Source organism: Erythrolamprus reginae, chromosome 3 (assembly GCF_031021105.1).
Source record: "Erythrolamprus reginae isolate rEryReg1 chromosome 3, rEryReg1.hap1, whole genome shotgun sequence".
NCBI classification, from domain to species: Eukaryota; Metazoa; Chordata; class Lepidosauria; order Squamata; family Dipsadidae; genus Erythrolamprus; species Erythrolamprus reginae.
Genome location: NC_091952.1, coordinates 38,279,210 through 38,303,157, shown reverse-complemented (window position 1 = coordinate 38,303,157; position 23,948 = coordinate 38,279,210). Strand labels below are relative to the sequence as shown.

The following is a 23,948-nucleotide window of genomic DNA, read 5'->3' as shown; positions in this document are numbered from 1 at the left end:
AGAGAGAGAGAAAGAGAGGGGGAAGGAGGGAGAGAGAAAGAGAGCAAAAAAGAGAGGAAGAAAGAAAGAAAGAGGGATGGAGAGAGAGAAAGAAGGGAAGGAAGGGAGAGAGAGAAAGAGGGAGGGAGAAATAGAGTGAAATGGAGGAAGAGATTTTTTTTGTCCAAACTTTTCTTTAGCCCCCCCCCCCAGTGTTCCCCAGAATTTTGAAAATATGAATAATGTGCCGCGGCTCAAAAAAGATTGGGAAACACTGGTCTAGAGAGGATAAATTTCCCTACAAAAGTATGAATCAGGATAAATTATGAGATATGAAAATATTAAGTAAACCTACAAAATGTAGCATTATATTTTATAAATAGCAAACACTTGGGTTTTGTCCAACTAAATTTTGCCTTACGGCGAAATTTAAACTCTGCATAGTGCAACACAGTATACAAGTTTATCATGTAAACATTAGTTTTCCTTGAATTTTATCCTAGGAAGGAGAGAACATTTGCTATTCTGTCTGAAATAGTAAAGTGTTTTGGACCAGCTTTGGCAGATGGAGAAAACACAACATGAAGCATGCCAAACATTTAAACACTAATAGGCAAACTCCAAAAGTAGAATATTTTAAACCTTCAAATCAACAGAATCCTTATTATTTAAAGAGAAATAAGCAAATGCCTAGTTATATCAGTATTGAAATACATGATGTATTTGATTCTCAAACTTCAGAAGTCTGAGATGGCATTATAATCGAGATAAAAGCAAGATAATCACACACATGTACACCCATATTTTATTCAAAATGACAATGGCAATGACAAATGAAAAATATGAAAAATAAAGGAATGATGGTAAAATAGAGAAAAACAAATATAAGACATCTTGGTATTATTTTCCTCCAAGGGGACCATGAGTTTTCAGCAATTTGATCTTCATAAGAGATCCGTTTCATAGCCCAATCAATCCTATTTGGATGGATTAGATTTATATTTTCACTTTCCTCCAGCAACTCAAAACAACTTGCTTATTCCATTTTCTTTGCTTTGTCTGAGGGACTGGAACCTTGGCTATTATTTGCCACAACATCCTAAATATTTCAAAGCAGACAGAAAGAAGTATTGGTGACTCAGCCTTCTTCCTTTCTACCCTCTATAATAAAGTGAGACACAAGGATTTTGCACAGTGATCTATGAATTCTAGAAATTGCCATTGGACCATAAATTTAGTCCCATGGGAAATGATGAGGTTTCATTGTCCATCCACTTCAGGTGCATGGGGGGGTGGGGGAGCATAATTACTTCCTTTCTGCCTACATGGAAATAAAGTATAGGAAGATGGAAGTATGTATTTTTTTAAAAAAAGTTTGAACAATGTAGACTGAAATGAAGTTGTATCTTTTAAAAAAGTATTTAAAATATATTATTCTGAAATGAATGTGTGTATGCCCCATATCCTTTGTTGATGTTGAGTCCATTTTCCCTCTTTGCTTTAAAATCTGTTAAGTCCTGGCCTCAGCTATGTATGAGGGTTATCCAGAAAATAAAGTTACAAGGCACGTAGCTCTTGCGGAAAATATTCGCAGGGGAAGTTGGTATTACTATCGGGTAGCGAAAAGCCAGCAGAAGTGAACGAGCAGTGCCAGTGGTCAGTAATCATCGACTGGTGTGGTGAAGGTTAGAGATGAGCATCCTCATTCCATTTCCCTCCAAGTGTGAAGTGCGCGTTGTAATACGCTACCTGAATGCTAAGGTCATGAATGCTGCTGTGATGGGTGCCCAAGATTATTATTATTATTATTATTATTATTATTATTATTATTAATAATAATAATAATAATAATAATTAAATTTGTATGCCGCCCCTCTCCGCAGACTCGGGGCGGCTCACAGCAACAATAGAAAACAATATACAATACAAATCTAATATTACAAAGTTAAAAACCCATAATTTAAAAAACATGCACACAACATACCAAACATAAACTATATGGGTCTGGGGAAAATGTCTCAGTTCCCCCATGCCTGACGGCAGAGGTGGGTTTTAAGAAGTTTACGAAAGGCAAGGAGGGTGGGGGCAATCCTAATCTCTGGGGGGGAGCTGGTTCCAGAGGGTGGGGGCTGCCACAGAGAAGGCTCTTCCCCTGGGTCCCACCAGACGACATTGTTTAGTCGACGGGACCCAGAGAAGGCCAACTCTGTGGGACCTAACCGGTCACTGGGATTCGTGCGGCAGAAGGCGGTCCCGGAGATATTCTGGTCCGGTGCCATGAAGGGCTTTATAGGTCATAACCAACACTTTGAATTGTGACCGGAAACTGATCGGCAACCAATGCAGACTGCGGAGTGTTGGTGTAACATAGGCATACCTGGGGAAGCCCATGACTGCTCTCGCAGCTGCATTCTGCACGATCTGGAGTTTCCGAACACTTTTCAAAGGTAGCCCCATGTAGAGATCATTACAGTAGTCAAATCTCGAGGTGATGAGGGCATGAGTGACTGTGAGCAGTGAGTCCCGGTCCAGATAGGGCCGCAACTGGTGCACCAGGCGAACCTGGGCAAACATCCCCCTCGCCACAGCTGAAAGATGCTTACTGAAGCGCACAAAATCGACAGTCAATGCTTCCCGAGAATTTCTTGATCATTTCGAGATTGAAGGCGGGGTATAGTGACAGGAGATGAAATTTGGGCTTATCATCATACTCCAGAGAGCAAACATCAATCAATGCAGTGGCACCAAACCCATTCTCCTTCAGCCAAAAAATTCAAAACTCAGCAGTCATCGAGAAAAAATTTGGAAATCCATCCCGCACAAATCTTGGGCACCCATCGCAGCAGCGTTCATGTCCTTAGCATTCAGGTAGCATATTACAGAGCACACTTCTCACTTGGAGGGAAATGGAATGAGGATGCTCATCTCTAACCTTCACCACAATGCCAATTGATGCTCTACTGACCACTGGCACTGCTTGTTTGCTTCCGCTGGCTTCCCATTATACGACAGTAATACCAACTTCCCCGCAAACATTTTCTGCGAGAACTACGTGCCTTATAATCTTACTTTATGGATAACCCTCATGTTAACTGCAGAATACATATCCTGAATATTATAGTGACATTTCTCAATCTTTCCTAAAATAAACCAAAAGAAAACCAGACTCTATTTTCACAAGAAATTGGTATTTATGGAAAACAAGGCATAGTTTGATCTAGAAGTGCTTTTTCACCAGTTTATTTTTAACATTAAAGAACTTGAAAGAGAGGAAAAAACGATACTCTTTAATGCAATTTATACTAGAAGCATTTCATTTTGTGAACATAGAAGCTTTAGACATAAATAATATGCTTTTCTTCATTGGTTTAAACTTGTGAATTTTCTGATGTGACTGAAGAGGGCGAGTCTACTGAACTTGCAGGGATTGAAGGGGAAGATTAAATGCAAGCTGGGCAGGGAGGGAGGCTGGAATAAACATGCAAACTGCTCACAACTGTATAAAAAAACCCTCAGGATTGAAGTATTGAGCCCTCCTTGTTTTGAGCAAGATTGTTTTTCTGCACACATTTCATTACTTGGTTAGATAAGGATGTTACCTATCCTGCTGCTCAGAGAACACCAAGAATTCCACATTTAAGTGTCTCTCCAGAACTGAGAAGGCAACATTTCCAATTACAGGGCAACTTCAGAATCCATCTAGCTCATAGCAATTCATAATACTGTACAGTGTTCCCTCGCTTTTCGCGGGGGATGCGTTCCAAGACCGCCCGCGAAAGTTGAATTTCCGCGAAGTAGAGATGCGGAAGTAAATACACTATTTTTGGCTATGAACAGTATCACAAGCCTTCCCTTAACACTTTAAACCCCTAAATTGCAATTTCCCATTCAGATTATTACTCACCATGTTTATTTATTAAAGTTTATTTTAAAAAAATTATTAAAGGCAGATGAAAGTTTGGCGATGACATATGACATCATCGGGTGGGAAAAACCGTGGTATAGGGAAAAAACCAGCAAATTATTTTTTAATTAATATTTTTGAAATATTAAATATACTTTCTGTGAAGTTCGAACCCACGAAAATCGAGGGAACACTGTAATCCATTAAATTAACTGACTACTATTTGAACGATTGTTCAGGATGACAAGTACTTTACACTGTACTATTTACCTTTGTTTTATTCTCATAGAAGATTTGAACTTTACCTGCACGACACATGAAAAGATGCTTTTTTGTCATCTTAACCTAATTTCAATCAGCTTGACTGGGTGACTAAGAAAACTCTATTTATGAGACCAGAGAACTTTAAGACAACCTTTTCCAAAGGCACCTGGCTAGAGATAATGGCTTTAAGAATTGCTGTGGTAGGGAAACTGACTGGAAGCTCTATTCTAACTATTGACCCTATGTGCTATAATAAGTAATAAATCTGAGAACAAGATCTTGGCTATAACTCAGCTGCTACAGGTCCCATGCTCCTAAGTATTGAAAATATCTACCGAAGCAATAGCAAACTTTACCCTGGGTAATATTCAGCATATTACTGTTTTTAACTCTCACACTTTTAGACTGATCAGAAGACCCTAGAATAATAAATAACATTGTGAAGATCAAAATTCAGGGACACTTCACAAAGTTATTCTTAAGTATGAAGAACTGAGAGAAACAGTTAAAACACACACGCAACCCAAGTCCTGGATTCTTAATCGACCTGTGACATTTTCAGGGAAGGTAAAAAGTTGGCAAAAGAACAGGATAGCTGGCTGGGGATTCTGGGACTTGCAGTCCAAATGCCTCTACAGGACACAGATATTAGGAAAGGCTGCTTTAGCATCAGTAAGCTTTCTTTGGACAGCAAGAGAGACAACAGTGTGACCAGAAAGATATAATGGGATGGGGATTCCGGGAGTTGCAGTCTAAATGCATCTCCAGGACCCAGATATTAGGAAAGGCTGCATTGGTAGCATCAGTAAGCATTCTTTGAAGAGCAAGACAGACAACAGTGTGACCGGAAAGATATAACGGGATGGAGGCAATACAAATCACTTACATTATTGCCCTGACAGTAGAGCTGGTAAAAAAAGGTAGAAGGAAGAGATGAAAGAGGAGAGGAATGGAAATGGGATGGAAACAAAGACAATGGAAAGAGACAGCCATGCAGCCCACACACCCCAAAGGCCTAACCAGGCACCAGTGGAAGGAGGGGGGGGCAGGCAAAGAGGAAGAAAAGATGGTGCAGAGCAGGACCGGGGACTCCCATGCAAGGACGTTGGCATAGGGGCGGGCAGGCAGAAGCGGGAAAGGGCAAGAAGCAGGGGAGGCGAAGGATGCGGGACGGCTGCACCGCTGGGGCAGTGCCAGATGCTTTTTTGGGGAGTGGGGGGAAGGAAGGGATGACGCAGAAGCCCCGCCCGCCAAAGGAGAGAGAACGGGGAAAGCGGGCAGGACGGGAGCCAATCCCGGAGTCAGCCGGTCCGATCGGGATGGGATGGAGGTCCATGGGATGGAGGGCGGAGGCGACGGGGAAGCGGGAGGGTGGAGAGGAGGATGGTCGTGGAAGGTTCCCCGCCGGCGGGCTGGTCGCAATGGAGAGGCCCGGCGAGCAAGGCGCGCTCACCGGTGTCCTGCTCTGCCAGGAAGGCATCCTCCTCTTTCCTGGAGCGCAGGCAGCTCTCGGGGGCCGCGGCGCTGCCCGCCTCCTCTTCGGGCAAGCGGGGAAAGCTGGTGATGCTCATGTAATCCACGGGCGAATAGGCGCCCAGGCTGCTCTCCTGACTCGCCTCCTTCTCGGCGGCCCCTGCAGCCGGGGCCGCCGCCGCCGCCGCCGCCATCCTGCTTGCGCCTCCGAAGGAGCCAGGCAGGCGCGCTGGGGGTTGACCGGTTCAGTTCAGGCTCCTGCTCCGGAAATGACTGCTGGGGAGGCCGGCCCAGCTCCGCCAAGAGGGGAGCCGAGTCGATGAAGCGGAGGCGTGCGGGGAGGGCGGACGCTGAAGGCCGTCGGGGCGGAGCTTGGGAGGCGGGATTCACTTGGCCTAGTCCAGGGGTAGGCAAAGTTGGCTCTTCTAGGACTTGTGGACTTCAACTCCCAGAATTCCTGAGCCAATCATGCTAGCTCAGGAATTCTAGGAGTTGAAGTCCAGCTCCACGGTGGTCTACTATGCATCTGCTATTGCAATGCGGTCTCTTCAAGGAGGGAAAAGGGGACGGGCGGAGATGGGAAACATTATCGCCTCGTGAAGCTTTTAGCCCTCTGGTTCAGGGGTCTCTAACCTTGGCAACTTTAAGACTTGTGGACTTCAACTCCCAAAGCTGGTAGGCAAAGCCGGCTGAGCAATTCTGAGAGTCGAAGTCCACAAGTCTTAAAAGTATTTATTTATTTTATTTATTTGTCAAACATGTATAGTAGTAGTTTGTATAAACATAACATGTTTATACATGTCTGTTACTCGATTGGGAATGAGTAGTTTTTAAATGTTATTAGGGGTTTGAAAGTAATTAGCTAAATTAATCACTCTGCTAAGCAAATAATTCCCTCAACACTGTCAAACTATTTACTAAGTCAGCCCGAGTCCTTGGAGAGAGGTGGCATATAAATCTAATAAACAAACTCACAAATAAATAAGTGAAAAGTAACAATAAAGAGGACAATAGGACAGTAGGACAGGGACGGTAGGCATAGTGGTGTGCTTAGGCACATCCCTTCCAGACCTCTTAGAAATGGGGAGAGGTCCACTGTAGACAGTCTAAGGTTAAAGTTGTTGGGGTTTGGGGGAAGAAACCAGAGGGAGACTACTACTGTAAATAAGTAGGTAGGTAGGTAGGTAGGTAGGTAGGTAAGTAAGTAAATAAATAAATAAACAAACAACATTCAGATCAGATCGGAGGTGACGTAGTTGTAAATTGCCTAATCACAGTATTTCAAGTCTGGTGGAATAAAATATTTTGTTGCGAGCAGGAGTGAAGGTTTCTTCTTGTGAAATATTTCTGGACTCTTTTGATTGTATTAATGTCTGATATGCAATGCAGATTCCAGACAGGTGAGCTGTATTCCAGAATACAATGTTTTGTAAGCTCTGGTTAGCAGTGTAATATGGCCAGAGAAGAAGCTACATAAGATTAAATTGTTGCCAAGGTTGGAGACCCCTGCTCTAGTTCCCGCCAGCCGACACTCTCTGGCTGATGGATCTGCAGCCTGCCCGGTCTTTTGGATCAGATGGGGACAAAAGGTACCTTTTCCCTTCGTTTCAGTAGATAAAAGAATTTTAATGGCTACCACCATCTCTAAATAAAGCAGAAATAAAGCACACCTGGAGTACTGCATCCAGTTCTGGTCACCCCACTACAAAAGGGACATAGAAACTCTGGAAAAGGTACAGAAGCAAGCAACCAAAATGATAAAGGGACTAGAAACCAAGACATACAAAAAGAGGTTGCTGGAACTGGTCATGGATAGTCTAGCGAAAAGGAATGATAGCAGCATACAGGTACTTAAGGGATTGCTATAGAGAGGAAGGAGTCACACTATTTTCCAGGGCACCAGAGGGCCAGACCAGGAGCAACGGATGGAAACTGACCAAGGAGAGATTCAATTGGAAATCAGGAGGAACTTCCTGATGGTGAGAGTGATCAACCAATGGAATGGCCTTCCAGAGGAGGTTGTGAACACCCCAACACGCGTCATATTCAAGAGGAGATTGGACTGCCATCTGACTGGGGTAGTGTAGGATTCCTGCTTGAGCAACAGGTTGGACTAGATGACCTACAAGGTCCCTTTCAACTCAAACAAACAAGCAATTTCTCCTCTACACATAGCTCATCACTTAGATAAGGAAAACCAGATCCAAATGCTATACCAATCAATCTTTGTCAGCAAAAGTCCAGTAAGAACAACCAGAAATATTTTCTTCTTTTAACACTGAAGAAGCCAAACTTACAACTTACCTCATTAAAACAAAACCCCTATTCTTTCACCTATTCCAAAAAAAATAAATCTCAAGAAGTAGTTTGCTGCTCATCTGTGTTTCAAAATGAAAATCCTTCAGAACTTTTAACAGGTTTCTTTTGAATACATAAAAGGCAGACATTGCTTTGGTAAGCAGCACCACCAGACCTGTCAATTGGCTCCAAGCTGCTCTTCCGTTGACCCTTAAGAGCTCACAAGAGATATAGCCTACTCTTGCAATGAATACCTCTTTGCTTCCATTTATTATACAGAATCCATATACTATGTGGGTGAGATGTGGAAGAACAGTAATTGTTGGCATTGTAACATTTGGGAAACGACACAAGAATTTTATAGTGCAGAACTGAAGGTGATCGTCATTGAGATGGAACTGCTGGGGAGGCCATAACAAAGGATTCTGGATGTTGTTCAGGATTCATAAGAAGCAAAGACTGGGATTATGTGAAGGAGATATATGAACTCGTCATTCTGCAGATTAGCTCTATACAATTAGTTATGGATATATACTGTATACAGCAGGGGTTTCAAACTCAAGGGGTGCTTAAATCCAGCCCTCGGGGCTGGCCTGGAAATTTCAAAGGACTGGCCTGTGTCTTTGCTGACCAAAAATAGGGCATGTGGCATTTTCAGCCGGCAGAATGCTGTAGGAGGCCATAGAGGGTGAAAACGAGGGGAACACACGTGGGCCCTTCCATACCGCATTTTGGCCAGTAAAGTGTTGCAGGAGACTGTTTAGGCCAAAAATGGGCCCATGTCTAATTTTGGCTGACAAGAGGCTGCAGGTGTCTGTCCCACCCCCCATTGGCCCACAGAGAACTACAATGCTGATCTGGCCCTCAAAGAAATCCAGTTTGATACTCCTGGTGTACAGCATAGGGTCATTAGCTCCATAGAGGTAGCCTCTAACTTATGACCAGAATTGGACCTAGAGTTACGATAGTAAATCATCACAGTTGTAATGTAGGACATCAACATGATGGAAGTTAGAACAGGAACAATAACTTTAATCCCATAGCATGTCTGCTAATGTTTGCTGAAGAAGGTGGAGATATTTTCAAAGATGCAATCTTCTCCAGTTCTACGTCTCCCCCCAACCCCAACAGTTTTATGCAAGAGAATCTTAAAATCAGTAGAAAAAGGTTTTTCCACGAATGAAGGCAAGTATTTTTTTCCTCCCAGTACTTTTTCCTCCCAAAGTAATAGGCAGACCAAGATTATCCTCAGTATTAAAATTCTTATTTACGGCCAGGTCTCTTAACAAAAAGCTACCATGCCATCTTTTTAAAAAGCAAGTACTGTATCCATTTACTTTAAGTGCCAAAGCAATTACAAAATACTACTTGAAATTTTAAAAATGTCAATACCAATAAAAAGCATTAAAACATTACACCAGCTTAAAGTGATCTTTATTAGTGATCTTACATGTATAAAATGATTTACTTATTTGGTAGATGACTCAAGCTTTGAAAAAAAAAATACCCTTGCTGATTGAGAAATACAGCTTAAATTTAGCAAATACCAAAATGGCTAAGTATCTCCTCAAACTGAGGGAGAGACTTAAGTTGGCAATGAAGAACTGCAAGAGAAACCTCTGCTAAGGCTCTCCAATCTTAGTAGTTTTGTCTTTCATTTCCTGTGGCTAAATTCTTCCCTGATGTTAAAACTGAATTGCAAAAAAGACAGGCAGACTTGACAATGTTGAAAGAGAATACATGGAAAGCCACTTGTGGGGAAAAAAGTATGCACAGTTAAGAGTTTAAAAGAGGAGTACAAAGAACTGAAAATTTATCCACAGCATATTAGGACTCAAAACGGCTTCTCATTGTAAGGCAGTCTTAATGAACAACTCCATTTTTTGTCTACTTACAGATAGGAAATAGCATCTTCTTGAAATTATTAAATACTTATATAGACAAGTTTAAATCTTAAAATGATTGAGACAGTACAATTAAAGCTCGTAAGTAGCCTAATTAGTGTACAGTTAATATAATTTTTCATTCTGATACTTTCAATAATCAAAAAAATATCAACACTGAATTTCAGTTTACTCCTATCTGAAAATTAATTCTATGTACAAGACATTAGCTGCCTTAATTATTCTGTATTATGTTTCAGCTTCAAAAACCTATAATCCAAAAGTGCGATTCGATTAGAGTGGCATATCGGGAGTTCTAGGGGAAAAGGATAGTCCTCAACTTATGACACAACTGAGCCCAAATTTTCTGTTGTTTCTAAAATGCCCCACCAAGGCTGTAAAATTATGAAACACACTTCTCTTCCAATAAGCATCTCAGTCAAGGACTCTTCATGTCTTCCACTCAGTGCAACTTCCCCAGTGGACTACAGCACACTAAAGAGGCCCAATTGCAACTGCAATGTAAAAAGCTGGGTCTTTGTGCCATAGGAAAGAATACTGAACTTATAGAAAGGCTAGAAGCTTATCATGAAGAATCTTCACTGAAAATTGCTTGCAATAAAAAAGAAACAAATAAGCCAGAAATCTAACAATCTTGGCACTCTTAGGCAGACTTTTCCTCCAAATATGACCAAGGTATAAAAATGGAGACATCTGAAGACGAAACAGATGTGGTCCACAGTTGGTGTGTGGTCCATGGAATGATGCTGTATCATACAGCATCCTGCTGGGTTCCTCTGTTGCTTCACAGAGGCTTAGTTTATGTCCAGGATAGAGAAAATATTTTCACCTCTCCCCATTGAATATTTCTGTATCTGAGGGACTGTTGGACAACTATGTCTGCATGGACTGTGTGCTCAGGAACCAAGAGAAACCAAATAAATTTCCTATGTGCCAGCAAATCCAAAGAAAAAGTAATAAAGTTTATACAGCCCAGAATACTTTAAAGAACCTCTCCCCTTTGATGAAAGCCTTCTCTTCTTCACTCCTTGCAACTGATGGCTTTAAAGGAAAAAGAAGAACTGTACAAATAATAATAATAATTTTAAAAAAACTATACCAGCCGCAAGAGAACCAAGTCTATGCTCAGCGGGTATATGGGCTCCTTTCCCAAATGGCCTGGGGATAGCTTGATGTGGATCGAGCTTTGCATCCTCTCTAGTCCCTAGTTCTCCACTCTCCAGCTCTATGTGAAACACAAGATATTTCCAAAGGAATTCTCATAAATAGAGAAACAGAATCTGAGAAAAACCGTCTCTCTCATTTATATATCTATCTCTGTGTGTACATGCGTGTACATGCACACACACATGTGCAAGTACTTTTATACATATCTATCGATGTCAGGTAGATTGTTATTACTTTTTGAAATAAACTTAATAAATATTTGGGAGGGGGACAACAAACCCAAAGTAATTGAATTCTGAAGCATCTGCTGTTTTGTGCATTTAGATCACTGGACTCTGAGGTAGGTTCCGGAAACTGAATTGGTTAACTAACCAATATATTGAGATGTTTCTCAATCACTGCAATTGTTTTGGGAAGTTCTCCAATGAAGCTAGGAAAGCCCCACACTTCTCAGTAAATAGTTAAAATTTCAAAATATTAGGAAACCATCTGAAGATTATGCTTATTACAATGTTAAGTGACCAAAATATTAAAACCCTGGATGAACCATTTAAAGACATTAGTACTTAATACAATCAGACCAAAGCTTTAATTTCCTCAAAAGAAGCTGGGAACCATCAAAATCTATGTTCTACAATATATTCAGCAGACTTCTCGTCCTGCCATATGCTTCATGATGGCTATCATTTTAGGATGTCTTACCAATGGGAGACATGTCACAAGCTGAATAGATCTCAAAGAGAACAAGATAATCGACGCACGTTAATTAACAGAATCACCCTTTTAGGATATAAAGATTTGTCATCGCCATACTGGTTAAAGTCACCAAGAAGGCTGAAAGGTTGAAAAGTCTTGTGCTGTCTGCAAAGCATTGTAATGGCTTTTTTTTAAAAAAAATGTTCTGGAAAAGCAACAGCTTTTTAAAATAAGACTGATCAAACTTTTCTTCTTAGAATCCACAAGACGTGTTGCATATCCTTGAACCATGGATGTAAAAACTGGCTTATTCTACCTCTCCATAGGCCAAAGGGGTTCTTAAAGTGTTCTTCAATTAAGACAATTAATTTGGCTGAGTTTGTCAATCATAGTGGATGGCAGTGTAGAAGATTATCCAAACAACCTGAAATGAAGCACAAATAACAACAAATAAGAAAATGATTTAAACTTTAGCAAATTATAAGTATGAATGTATTTTGCTTTCTTCCTTCTGAGTAAGGTTGCATTAACAACATTACTACAATAAGGGATCATAAATAAACTTTAGTATGAGAAAACCTTTTAGTGCTAGCAGGACAGACAAATAAAGATTATCTCAAGGTAAAAATGTTTTGATTATGTTATGTCTCTTTTCCTGGCCTAGCAGAAATGTTATTATACTCTTCTAAACTTCAATATTATGACTTCAAAATGATATTTATTAACATTCTGACTTAGCTATTTGAATGATTCATACAGGGTTAAAATACGTTAAGATGAGAACAGTCATGACAGTGGAATGGATATACAGTAAATATTACAAAATCAAATTATTTTTGCACCACTTTTGAAAACCGCTCTTCTATAATTTTTTTCATATTTATGTATGAGATCTTGGAAACAACCAAAGATACAGTACTGGATGCTTTCTGTATAAAGAGTAAACACCTACAATCAAAATTCCGCTACTCAACAAGAAGCTTTGAGACATTATAAATTAACTGTATGTTTGAACAAGAATGTAAGTGCCATCTTCTAACCACAACTAAACAGAAAAATTTATACTCTAAACAGAATCACTGCCAAAGCTCTTCTTTCTCTATATTACTTTATACTGAAGATTAACAGTGGCATTTATATTATTTCCTGTTAAATACTGTAGCTTGCACATAAAAATATTAGGGAGAATACATGGTCAAAATATACTTACTGAAAAGGGGGGCAGATAAAAAGCTTTCACTGCAATCACATATGCAGATACATATAACTTTCAGTACAAATTAGCAGAGATAATGAAATGTTTTACCATTAAGTACTTTGGATTAATTCAACAATACAACAGCCATCAGTAGAACAAATTCCCCTTCTCTATATTCCCCATCCTCTAAGTAGGCCCTAGAACAGTGATCCCCAACTTTTGTGGCTTGTCAGCCAGGCTGGGGGAGGGGAACCAAGCCACTTGAGCAGTGGGTCAACGCCTGCACAGCTCCACTCACACAAGAGAGAAGCCTTTGGGGTGCAGACTTTGCTCCCCAAGAACAAACTGAGGAGTAATTTTGAGCTGAAGGGAAGAAACAATCCAGTTTTGCAATGGGGAGCTTGCTTACGTGATGGTGAATTCTAAAAGTTTTTAAATTCTAAATTCTTAGTAGGGGAAAGAATATCCATTAGTTTACCCACCTGTAATTTACTTTTCTAAATTTAATCTAAATTTCTTTTCTCTCTAGTTATAAGATTTTGAGGTTTCTTGGGAGAATAATCTACCTCCTGTTTTATACTGTGCATATAGTGTCAGGAATCTACAAACAAGTAACACAAATTACCAAAAACAAAGCAAAAGATGTCATGAAGCCTTCCTTTGTTAGTTCCCATGTTCCACCATACTCCTCTTCATCTATTTGCTGAAAACTGCTAAAATAGAGGTATAGGACACCAGCATTTATGAGGCAGAATCTGGAGGAGAAAAAAAGAGAGAGATGCTGGGTAACTTCGATCAACTTACAATGTAACTGTATCAAGCTTTCTTGTTTCAGTTTTCACTGAAATTAACAGCAGCCCCTAGTATAGTCCTCTTACAACCAATCATTTAACAATTGTACAAAGTTACAGTGGACTTTTAAAAAGGGCGGGTGCTGATCTGTTCTTAAAGTTACAACTGCCACTCCTCCCCCACAGCCACCATGGCATTTCAGGTTGTTGGCAACTTGGCTTGCAATTATGACAGGTTGCAACATTCTGCAATCACCTCACTAGAATTTGCAACTTTTCTTATGCTACAAGTCTGTAGTGCCAGTACAGATTAAAACACTGGTAGGCCTTGATTTATGACCAGTCATATAGCAATCATTCAGAGTTGGGATGGACTTCCTTGCAGTCATGTGAACACATTTCAGGCATTTAGCAATTGGACATTTGCAGTGTCCCAGGGTCACATAATCACATATATGTTGTTGTTTTTTCTGGGGTGGGGAGGGACCCCTGGCATTTACTTCTGGTTTATCAGTGAAACCAGCTGCTAGCAAACAATTGGTGCACTTAATATCCATATTTGCTTAACAACCACTGCCAAAACGTTTGCAAAATTGGATTGCTCAAATAAATGGTCCACTTTATGACTGACACAACTTACAACTATAATGGACAGGATCCATTATGGATTATCTCTAGTATTGTTATCAGTGTCTCCCAAATGAATTTAAATAACAAGTTTGTATCCTTAACAAGCCTGCTTCAAACAAGAATCCTGAATGCACATGCATTAACTCTTAACAATGTAACATTAAAAAAAAAGGACACTAGCAATTGAAGGGGTATTCTATTTTAAAATTCCAAAAGCAATAGGTGACACTAAATTCAGAAGGAACCTAGAAATGGATTTTCTACTACATTTGTGGAATCAAAGATTTTGATTATCTTCTGATTATTATCTTCTTGCTGCTCTGTGTTAATTTCAGGTGAACCTGAGCTACGAATTCTGCCCTATAACCCACACTATCTTGGTTTTGTTAAAAATTTGGATTGTTTACATTCAAGAAGCATGGGTGATATTCTTTCCTTTCATAACTTCCTTAATAAAATTAAGGCAAAAGTAGATATTTATCTATAAGTTCTATAAATAGATTTACAAGAAATAACTGGAGGCATTTCATTTTCCTATTACACAAACTTGTTTTCTTATAATTTAAGGAAAACATGGGCAACTGTGAAAATGCCTTATGACACTTTAATTATTAATGGTATTTAAGATATCCCCTTTATTATTTGTCACATAGATGTTTAACTTTGTCAAATACAAAGTTAAACATCTGTATAATCTTTCAAAATAGCCATACATTTAGTTTTCAGCAATAAATAATGCATTCTAAGCTTCTAGTCAAATATTTTCAGGCAAATGGACGCATTTTCTTTATTTCTTTATTTCATGCAGCCATTTTTTTCCTGTAAAAACCTTTCTGATGCTCTGGTACATGTTCCCTTTGAGTAAATTTAGAAAGCTTTCTGTATCTTTTCTACAAACTGCTCTCAAAATTTTTTGCAATCTCAAATAAATATATAATACAAAATCCATTATACTTCAAGTATATATTCCTTGTCTTAACCATTTCAACTTCATCAATTATTATCTTTAAATACATGGGGGGGGGGACTTACATTGCTATACCCACAAATCCCTTCAGTGGAACAATTCCCCAGATCACTCCCAAAATAACAGCAATGATCTGCCGGAACCAGTAAATGACATCTAAAAATTCATCCTGCAGAGAAAAAAAACCAATATCAAATTCATGTGGAACAAATATTCACATTTAATATATGTAGAGGAATATCTCCTGTTATAGCAACAAATCTAAATTCTCAAGATATCTTACCTGCCTAATTCAAAAGAACTACACAAACATTTTGAGAAGGTCTTAGGTCTTAAAAAAACTAAAAGGAGATTCAGAAATTAGACACCTGCAATTATTTCCAATCTACCTGGAAATCTATCTCAATTCCAATTACCCTACATTCCTTTGGGCCTATCAGCTCACTAATCTCTATGCCATTCTAATTTCACTTTATTTGCAAATGGGCTGAACAAGCAGTCTGAATTCTCCTGCTTGGAAAAAAAAGCATAATTCACAGAATGGATTAGAATGACGAACTTCCACTTGCTATGAAATGGTAGAAAAAATATGTATTTTCTACTATAAAACAGTTTACTTGGTTCTAAAGTCAGATTCCAGCTTCTTTTATTTCACAGCAGATAAATAGAAATAATACAGAACTTATAATTATAAGAGCTCAGTTTGAATATCTATATCCTCTACCCATGTTTATGGCTACATATTAGCCCTTTAAATTAGGCCAGATTAGGAAACAAAGCTCATGCAGACCTATACTATTTTTTTATAAAGTTATGATAGCACAATCATTTCTGTGACCCTCCCTTTATCTTCCTGAGAACTAAATTGGGTCTTGTCACAAATACTTTATGGGTTGCAGATATGGTCTGAAGTCAGATTTCTGTTATCTGACCACTGACTTGGTTGCAGTTCCTCCTGGTCCTTGCCTTTGAATTGTGTAATCTTGGCCAACTGTGAATTACTACTCATTATGCTAAACTATAATTTCAGTAGCCTAAATTTTTAGCTTTAATAGTATCCAGACTGTTTTTCAAACTCCCCACCCCCCTTAAATATCTTAATTGCTTAAATCAAAATTACACATTCTGAAAAACATAATTGTTTTTGTACAAGAAGCTAACTCAAAGTTAAAATGAATCACAACATATTTACCCATCTAATCTATATATCATCCAATTTTATAAACATTAGGAAGCTTACATAAATATTTTAAAATCCTTTTTGGTGCCTTTGAATCGGTCTTGACTTCTGACAACTACATAGATAAGTCGATACAGAGTTTTGCCTATTTAGTTAACAATGGTTTGCTACTGTCTTCTTTCTAGGGCCGAGAACATCTGGTCCAAAGTTACCCACCTGCCTTCATATCTAAGGCAGTCTGTACTGACAGTTTCTACCCCAATGATATAAACCACTCACAAACACCCTAAAAGCATTTAATGAAGACAATTTGATTAAAATGTACTTGAAATATTTAATTAGGGATAGGCTAATAAACAAGGGGCCTCTGGTCATAAAAGAGTAGCAAAACAGCAAAACATTTTACATATTTCTGAACTGTAAAATTCAGACCTGGGGGTGGGGAAAGGCCACTCCCCAAAAAAGAAAAGAAAAACCTGTTCTGACATTCCAGGGAATAAAGAAGGTAACTCAAAGCATTGCTTTCTAGGCTGACTGGACAATACAGGAAGATTCTGTTTAAAGAGTAACATGAGAGTAACAAAGATGCAAACCCTGTGGGGTTCTTTCCAGGTCATATTGTTCAAATCCAGTACTCTGAATTCTATTTGGAAACAGATTGGCAGCAAGGCAGCGCCCAGAAATTTAAGCATTGCTACATTATGTGCCAGCTAGTAGGTTGCTACATCGCTGTTTCCTAATAATCTTCAAGGGCAAACTAAAGCAGGCCATATTGCAGCAATCCAGTTTCCAAGATAAAAAGAGAGAACACCTCCTGATTGTCAAAGGCTTCCCACTCCCCAGCTGGGCATGGTATTTAGCCTGCCAGCCAAAGTTGGGGTGTTGTTGGTGGTGGTGGGGAAGCTCTCCACCCGCTGATGCCTTGCGAATCTAGGGGGAAATACTATTAAGATGCTCCTTGGTGGGGAAACTGTTAACACTCCCACCCCCACCAGAGGCCAGTAAAGGGGCTGACCCCAAACCCAAGAGTTTCTGGGCAGGCAACATTGCTGCTTTAATTTAACTGTCGACGTCCTTAACATCTTCCATCCTTCCTGCCCAATAACTCAGGGTGATGATGATGGGGTAGTGCAGTGGTTAGAGTGTAGCACTGCAGGCTACCTCAGCTAACTGCTAGCTGTAGTTCCACAGTTCAAATCTCACCACCGGTTCAAGGTTGACTCAGCCTTCCACTCTTCCGAGGTGGGTAAAATAAAGACCCCGATTGTTGGGGTCAATATGCTGATTCTGTAACTGCTTAGATAGGGCTGTAAAAGCACTATGAAGGGACATATAAGTCTAAATGCTATTGCTATGTTCATCCAATGTGTTCGAAGAAGAACCTTGACATCTAGCAGGTGGTCCACAATGTGTCTGCAGGTGGCTAGTGTCTATACAGTGACAAAATGTTCTGCCACATGTTGGATAGACATGTGTGGGCACCATTGTCAGAACCGGAGTGGCACAGTGGTTAGAGTGCAGCACTGCAGACTACTCCAGCTAACTGCTAGTTGTGGTTCAGCTGTAGTTCAGCAGTTCAAATCTCACCACCAGCTCAAGGTTGACTCAGTCTTCCATCTTCCCGAGGTGGGTCAAATGAGGACCCAGATTGTTGGGGCAATATGCTGATTCTGTAAACCGCTTAGAAAGGGCTATTAAGTGGTATATAAATCTAAATGCTATTGCTATTGTCTCAACATTTGCAGCTCAGGCTTGGCGGAGTATTCGGGGTCCAGTAACTCCAGAGTACAAACCCAGCAGGCTCCGCTTGTGCCTCCTGCGAGCTGTGCGCCTGCGCAGGACTCTGCTGTGACCTTTAGGAGAACCTTCTGGCAGAGTTTTCCCTCTTCCCCCGCCACTCAAACAGAAACCGCCAGGAACCCCCAACCCGTCGCCCGCGAGCCCAAGGCCGAGGCCTACCCTCCCGTAGACACCCGGACAGCCTGGTGTGTCTGTATGTGTGTGTGTGCGCGCGCTTGTGTCCACTCGGTCTAGGCCTCACCTTGTCCTCCCAGGCGGAGTCGCTCCGCAAAGCTTTGCTCCACAACGAGGCCCGCAACACGCCGCCGTTCGCTACCAGGTGGTGCTGCTGCTGCTGCTGCGGGTGCGATGACGGCTCCTCCTTCCGTCGACCGCCGCTCATCGTCCCCCCGCGCCACCCCTGGAGCTCAAGCGCGTCCCGGTCACGGCAGGAAAGACAGCCGCTCGAAGCCCCGCTGATCGCGGTCGGCCGAGCCACGTGGCTCTCGTCACGTGACCCGAGCGCCCTACGGCGAGAGAAAGGGGCCTTTTAAAAAAAAAATCCCCGGCAGCGCGAAAGGACTTCGCCGGGTTGGGGGGGGGGGGATCGAGGCTTCTCTGAGATTGAACCGCTGGGGTGGGTCGTCTTTGGGTCGCGTTTGGAGGCGACAATCGGGGGTCCGTGCAAAATTTCAAGCCTACAAATGCAGTCTTCCAACGCTAGCTACCCCTGCGGCTTGCTAAAGTCGTAGTCAGTTCTTAGCGGGTGTTTCTTAAGCTTCATGCGATGGGTAAAATTCATTCGTTGCGCCTTAGCCTCAAGAGCAGACCGCCCGCAAAATAAACCATATATTTATATCGTTTCTGGGAGGCTTATATATCACCTCTGCAATGACCAGGAGAGGCTGAGGATCTGGCTCCCCTTGTTGGCACGTTTCCTGAAATCCCCCTATATTTATTTATTTATTAAATTTAAAGAGCCGCCCATTTCACATGGCTGGGGAATTCTGGGAGTTGAAGTCCAAATATCTTCAAGTTGTCAAGGTTGGGAAACACTGCCCTAGGGATTCAGAATTGCAGAATTGCCCGTTTTTGAAGAGACTATGCCTAATATATAGCCTTATTATAAGCATTTTCTATGGTGATTAATATTTTCAGGATAGTTTAGAAAATGAAAAATGCTACTTTAATAAGTTACACATAAAAAAACCCAATTAGCACATTTAAATTCTGTCAAAAAGTCCTATGGGAAATTATTCTCCTTGCCAAATATCCATAGAATTTTATTTTGAATTTGTAATATTCCCACCTTCCAAAGAGAAAAGGCGGTTACAGAGAGACTAAACAGATTTAACACTATTGAAATGCATGCTACCAGAGTGTAATAATGCATCTAAACATCCATAATGCATACATACTGTATATTACTTAAGGCTGGATACTACATTCTATTGTATAGTCAACACAATTTGTTACTGAAATAATATGTAGAAAGACCACTGTCTAGAAAAAGAGGCATGCAAAATGTTGCTTTATCTAGTTTAGGTTCTGGAGTAATAACCACAATTATTGAGAATCCTAGTCATGAGTGTGAATGTTATATAAATGACATGAAAGAGGCTGGATTAAAACTGCAGAACTGAGGCTATACTGTACCAGCCTTCCCAAATAGTCAACAGTTAGTTGGAAATTCCAAGATTTGTAATCTCAATCTTCTGTTTACTTACATTTACTTTGCACTTTTGACCATTATGCCATGCTACATTTCATTGGTAAAACATTTGATTGGTAAAACAGTTAGGCTTGTAATGAGCGACTCAATAAATAAAAAATATTTATTTATTTATTAAACTTGATGCCGCTTGAGCGACTCAATAAATAAAAAATATTTATTTATTTATTAAACTTGATGCTGCTTGTTAAGGAGTGTGCAGAGTGATCTCTGAGTTTTGAAAGATACACATATACAGAGGAAACGTGGATTTCTAGCAGATATCCAAGTAATGGTTCAGTAATACAAGCCAGATACATTAAGTACATAAAATATTATTTACTTTGGCAAATATTTTGGTCAAGAACAGTCCTAATCACATACAGATAAACCAGTCAATACATATACAATACTATAAGTCTCACTAGTGACCAGCACCTTGAAACACATTGAGAAGCCATTGGAAATTAGATCAGCTCATAAAACAGAGATATTACACAGGCACACTGAAGCCCATTACCAATCAAGCCACTACATTTTTGAACCAGTTAAAGCTTTGGGTGTGGGGAGAGGGTGTCCTCAAGGACAGCCCCATGAACACATTGTAACTGCTAAATGTGTTACAACTTATGTCTGCTGCAATGTAAGGAAGTGAAAATATCCTATTGCAGAATACATCATTAGCAGGTAGTGTTTTACTGAATGTAAATGAAAAACAAGGTTTTACAGTTCCGAAAATAATAACGATGAGGCCTGTATAAACAGTTGCCACACATTTCTTTTAAAAACAAAACAGAAATATTATGGGAACTTTATCAGAATCAACCAGCTAATTCTGCTGCACAGTTAGAGTCACTTGAAGTCTTTATGTAGAACAATAAAACACCTGGAAACAGGGGGGGGAAAGACAAGGGAAGTTTTCTTCTGGATTCTTTGTAAACAGCACCTTTAAATTATGCACATTTGCCACAAGGTGGCAGAAAGGTATCATGTCCCATAGCCTCTACAATGGCCTATTCTTTGGCTTTACCTGGGAGTCCCTCTCTTCTTGGACAGCAAATACAGCCTGAAAGATTTAAGGCACTAGAGAATTTACAATATTTGCCTAACCCACTGCTCTCAAAGTGGGGGCATGTAGTTTTTCAAACTGCTCTGTGCTTAAGGCCAACTGTGGTGAAACATTAAATCATAATGAGCTTGTGTCCATATCTACAAAACATAGAAACTAAACTTTTACAATAGTTTAGTTAAGTAATTTTTTTTAGAAAAATACTCCTTTCTGAGGCATGCATATGGTTGGAGAAAGAAATAAAATTGACGAGGTCCTTACCAAAAAAAGAAAGAAAAATATTTGTCTGTCATAGGACATTTTAACAAGAGCTAATCAAAATATCCTTGCTGGAAAGGTTTATTTCTTCTCATTATTTGTGATAATAAGGTTGTGATATCTGTTGAATGGTTTTCTTCATACAAATGGCTGAATACACTAGTCGCAGTGGTTCTCAACCTGGAAGTCAGGACCCCTTGGGGTCAAACAACTGTTTCACAGGGGTCACCTAAGTGCATGGTGTTAGGAACTAAAGCTTCTATTCTTTATTTATTTTATTTTTTATTTATTTGTTTTGTCTAGTACATAATGGAGGTATGTGAAAATATAATAGTATTTATATACATGACACGAGTCCACGGAGAGGGGTGGCATATAAGTCCAATTAATAAATAAATAAAGAGATAAAAGATTAGAGATTCTGGAGCCTTGGAACATATTTTTACAATCCGACCAATCAGACATTTACAGTGGGGGTGTCCCTCTGACCTTCCTACCAATCAGCTTAAAGCTCTGTTGGGACAGTTGGCATTAGACTTATGGTCTACACCAGGGGTAGGCAAAGTTGGCTCTTCTATAATTTGTGGACTTCAAGTCCCAGAATTCCTGAGCCGATCATGCTAGCTCAGGAATTCTGGGAGTTGAAGTCCACATTTCATAGAAATTTGCTTACTTCTGGTCTACACCACAACATGAGGAACTGTATTAAGGGGGCGCTGCATTAGAAAGGTTGAGAACCACTGCATTAGTGCAATTTGTGAAAAACGGCCAGAAAACAACCCCCCAAAAGGCATGTGCATGCCGGCCAGCTGATCTTCAGGCTTCTGATGCTCTTGCATGTACAAAGACCAACTGGCCAGTGTCCATGCAAGCTCTGGAAACCCAAAGACCAGCTGGCCAGCACGCACAATTAGCTTATGGTTTCTGTTTCAGTTTTGGCACTCAGTGCTGAAGAGGTTCACCATTGCTGTTGTATAATATCAAGCTATTATTTTTTTCCCCGTGGACTATATTGCATGAATAAGAGAAAAATTGTCACAATTAGGATGTATAATATCATGTATATTTAAAAAGGTGCTGATACAACCAGTATATCACTGTTGCAAAAATGGAAATTGGGATGTAAAATGAAGGAAAATGTGCAATTACAGTATATATATTTAAGGCTCTTTTCCTCGACCCCACCAACTGAAATTCACGGACAGATGGTGTCCCTAACAAGCCACTTCTGGTGGAGCAAGTGAGGAAGGGCCAATACAATTTGGGCAATTTGGTTCCTTAGATACCCTGGATCCATGCCATAAAGGGCTTTAAATGTAAAAAAACCCAATTGAATTGGACTTGGAAGCAAACTCGCAAGCCATTGAAAGTGGCTTGCGAGTCTACAGGCCTCCAGAACTATCCATGCCACTGCATTCTCTACTAGTTGTAGCATCCAAATATTCTTCAAGGGTTGCCCCATGTAAACACATTGCAATAGTCCAACTGAGAGATGACTAGGGCAGAAGTAACCGTGCATAGGGCCTTATGATCGAGTGCAATGGGTGCCCAGCATGAAGTTGTGCAAAAGCTCTCCTAGCCACAACTGTAGGTGGAAAGATAGATTGCATTACCTCTGAAGACTGTATCATGTACTACTCCATTGTGGATTTGTGAAAAGAGGCTGGAGGATGGATGTTGGAATAACAGATTTCCTGAACTGGTAAGAGGTTGAATGAATTATCTTTTGTTTTCAGCATTGTGATTCATTTAAAAGGACATTATGTGGATTACATTAACAAGTCTCTGGATGAAATGCAAACTGGCTAATAACATTTTAGCATAGTTGTGCAAACCAAATCCATGTAGTTAGCCTTAATGTTTAATATAGTACAATGTGTGAATTCAAATAATTGTGTTAATGAATAAGCTGGTTAAGCAGAAGCTGTACAGTAGGAACAGACTCAGAGGGTCATAATCTGGTTTCTTATTTCCCCCCACATCTGATACCAAAATAGAAGAAACTCTAATTCCTGCATAGCTGTATAAACCTTGATGGTTGGGATTTAGATGTGTCTTGATTTCCTTTTCACAACATTCAGGCTTTAAGAACTGATCCAGGTCATAAGAACATACTGCTGTCTTTTCCATTGTCTTCTTCCACAGGAAATGTAATGACAATGTTTTCGTCCATGGCTGTTTTTTAATAAACGGGCTAAGGCATTGGGACTGGGGTGGGTGAGAATGGGTGGAATGAAATGGAAATAAATTATGGGCTCCTTGCCTTGATTGGAAAGAACCTACAAATGGCATAACTTCACCAGAAAGTTAAACTGGATGCAGTGCAGTCTTCCAGCTTAAAAAGTTTCTACAGCCTCATTCAAAGCCCAAATGAATGATGGATCAGAATGAATCGAAAGCTGGCAGATAAATTAACAATATTTTAGACAAAGACAACTTTGGCATTCTAATATTTTGTAAATTAGCCCAGTGGCTCCTATCCTACCATAGCACCGAATAACTGTCAAATGGATAGGACAACATTTCGTTGTAAAAAAAAAAAAAAAGCTAACAAAACAAATTACATTTGATTAGAAATTGGATGGGAGACAAGGATTGTTGGCTAGATTTGGGAAGTTAAGCATTCAGAAAGAAAGCATTGGCAAATTACTTCTGCATTGTTTGAAGACATGGCAGGTCC

General features: G+C 40.1%; 2 protein-coding genes across 2 annotated transcripts in view; both read right to left on the bottom strand.

The window, feature by feature from the left end:
- The window catches only part of GGT7 (gamma-glutamyltransferase 7), a 51,596-nt gene extending 45,699 nt beyond the window's left edge, over positions 1 to 5,897 (bottom strand). The window contains exon 1 of the mRNA XM_070748823.1: positions 5,601 to 5,897. Coding sequence (XP_070604924.1) covers positions 5,601 to 5,814 — 214 coding nt within the window. The 5' untranslated portion in view covers positions 5,815 to 5,897. The remainder of the gene's footprint in view (positions 1 to 5,600) is intronic.
- Positions 5,898 to 9,335: 3,438 nt separating this feature from the next.
- RAB5IF (RAB5 interacting factor) lies at positions 9,336 to 19,153 on the bottom strand. Its single transcript, XM_070744847.1, has 5 exons — positions 19,115 to 19,153; positions 18,493 to 18,757; positions 15,337 to 15,440; positions 13,509 to 13,638; positions 9,336 to 12,109 (listed from the first exon to the last, which is right to left on the bottom strand). Exons 2-5 carry the CDS (start codon positions 18,631 to 18,633, stop codon positions 12,068 to 12,070), a joined length of 417 nt encoding a protein of 138 aa, XP_070600948.1. The 5' UTR covers positions 18,634 to 18,757; positions 19,115 to 19,153; the 3' UTR covers positions 9,336 to 12,067.
- Positions 19,154 to 23,948: the final 4,795 nt, after the last annotated feature.

Excerpts from the sequence above, each read along its gene's own strand:
- RAB5IF (XM_070744847.1), bottom strand. The coding sequence starts at position 18,633 with ATGAGCGGCGGTCGACGGAAGGAGGAGCCGTCATCGCACCCGCAGCAG. Across the intron at positions 15,441-18,492 it reads ACTCCGCCTGGGAGGACAAG|GATGAATTTTTAGATGTCAT; the intron begins GTGAGGCCTAGA and ends TTTTCTCTGCAG. Across the intron at positions 12,110-13,508 it reads CATCTTTTGCTTTGTTTTTG|GTTGTTTGGATAATCTTCTA; the intron begins GTAATTTGTGTT and ends GCTTCATTTCAG.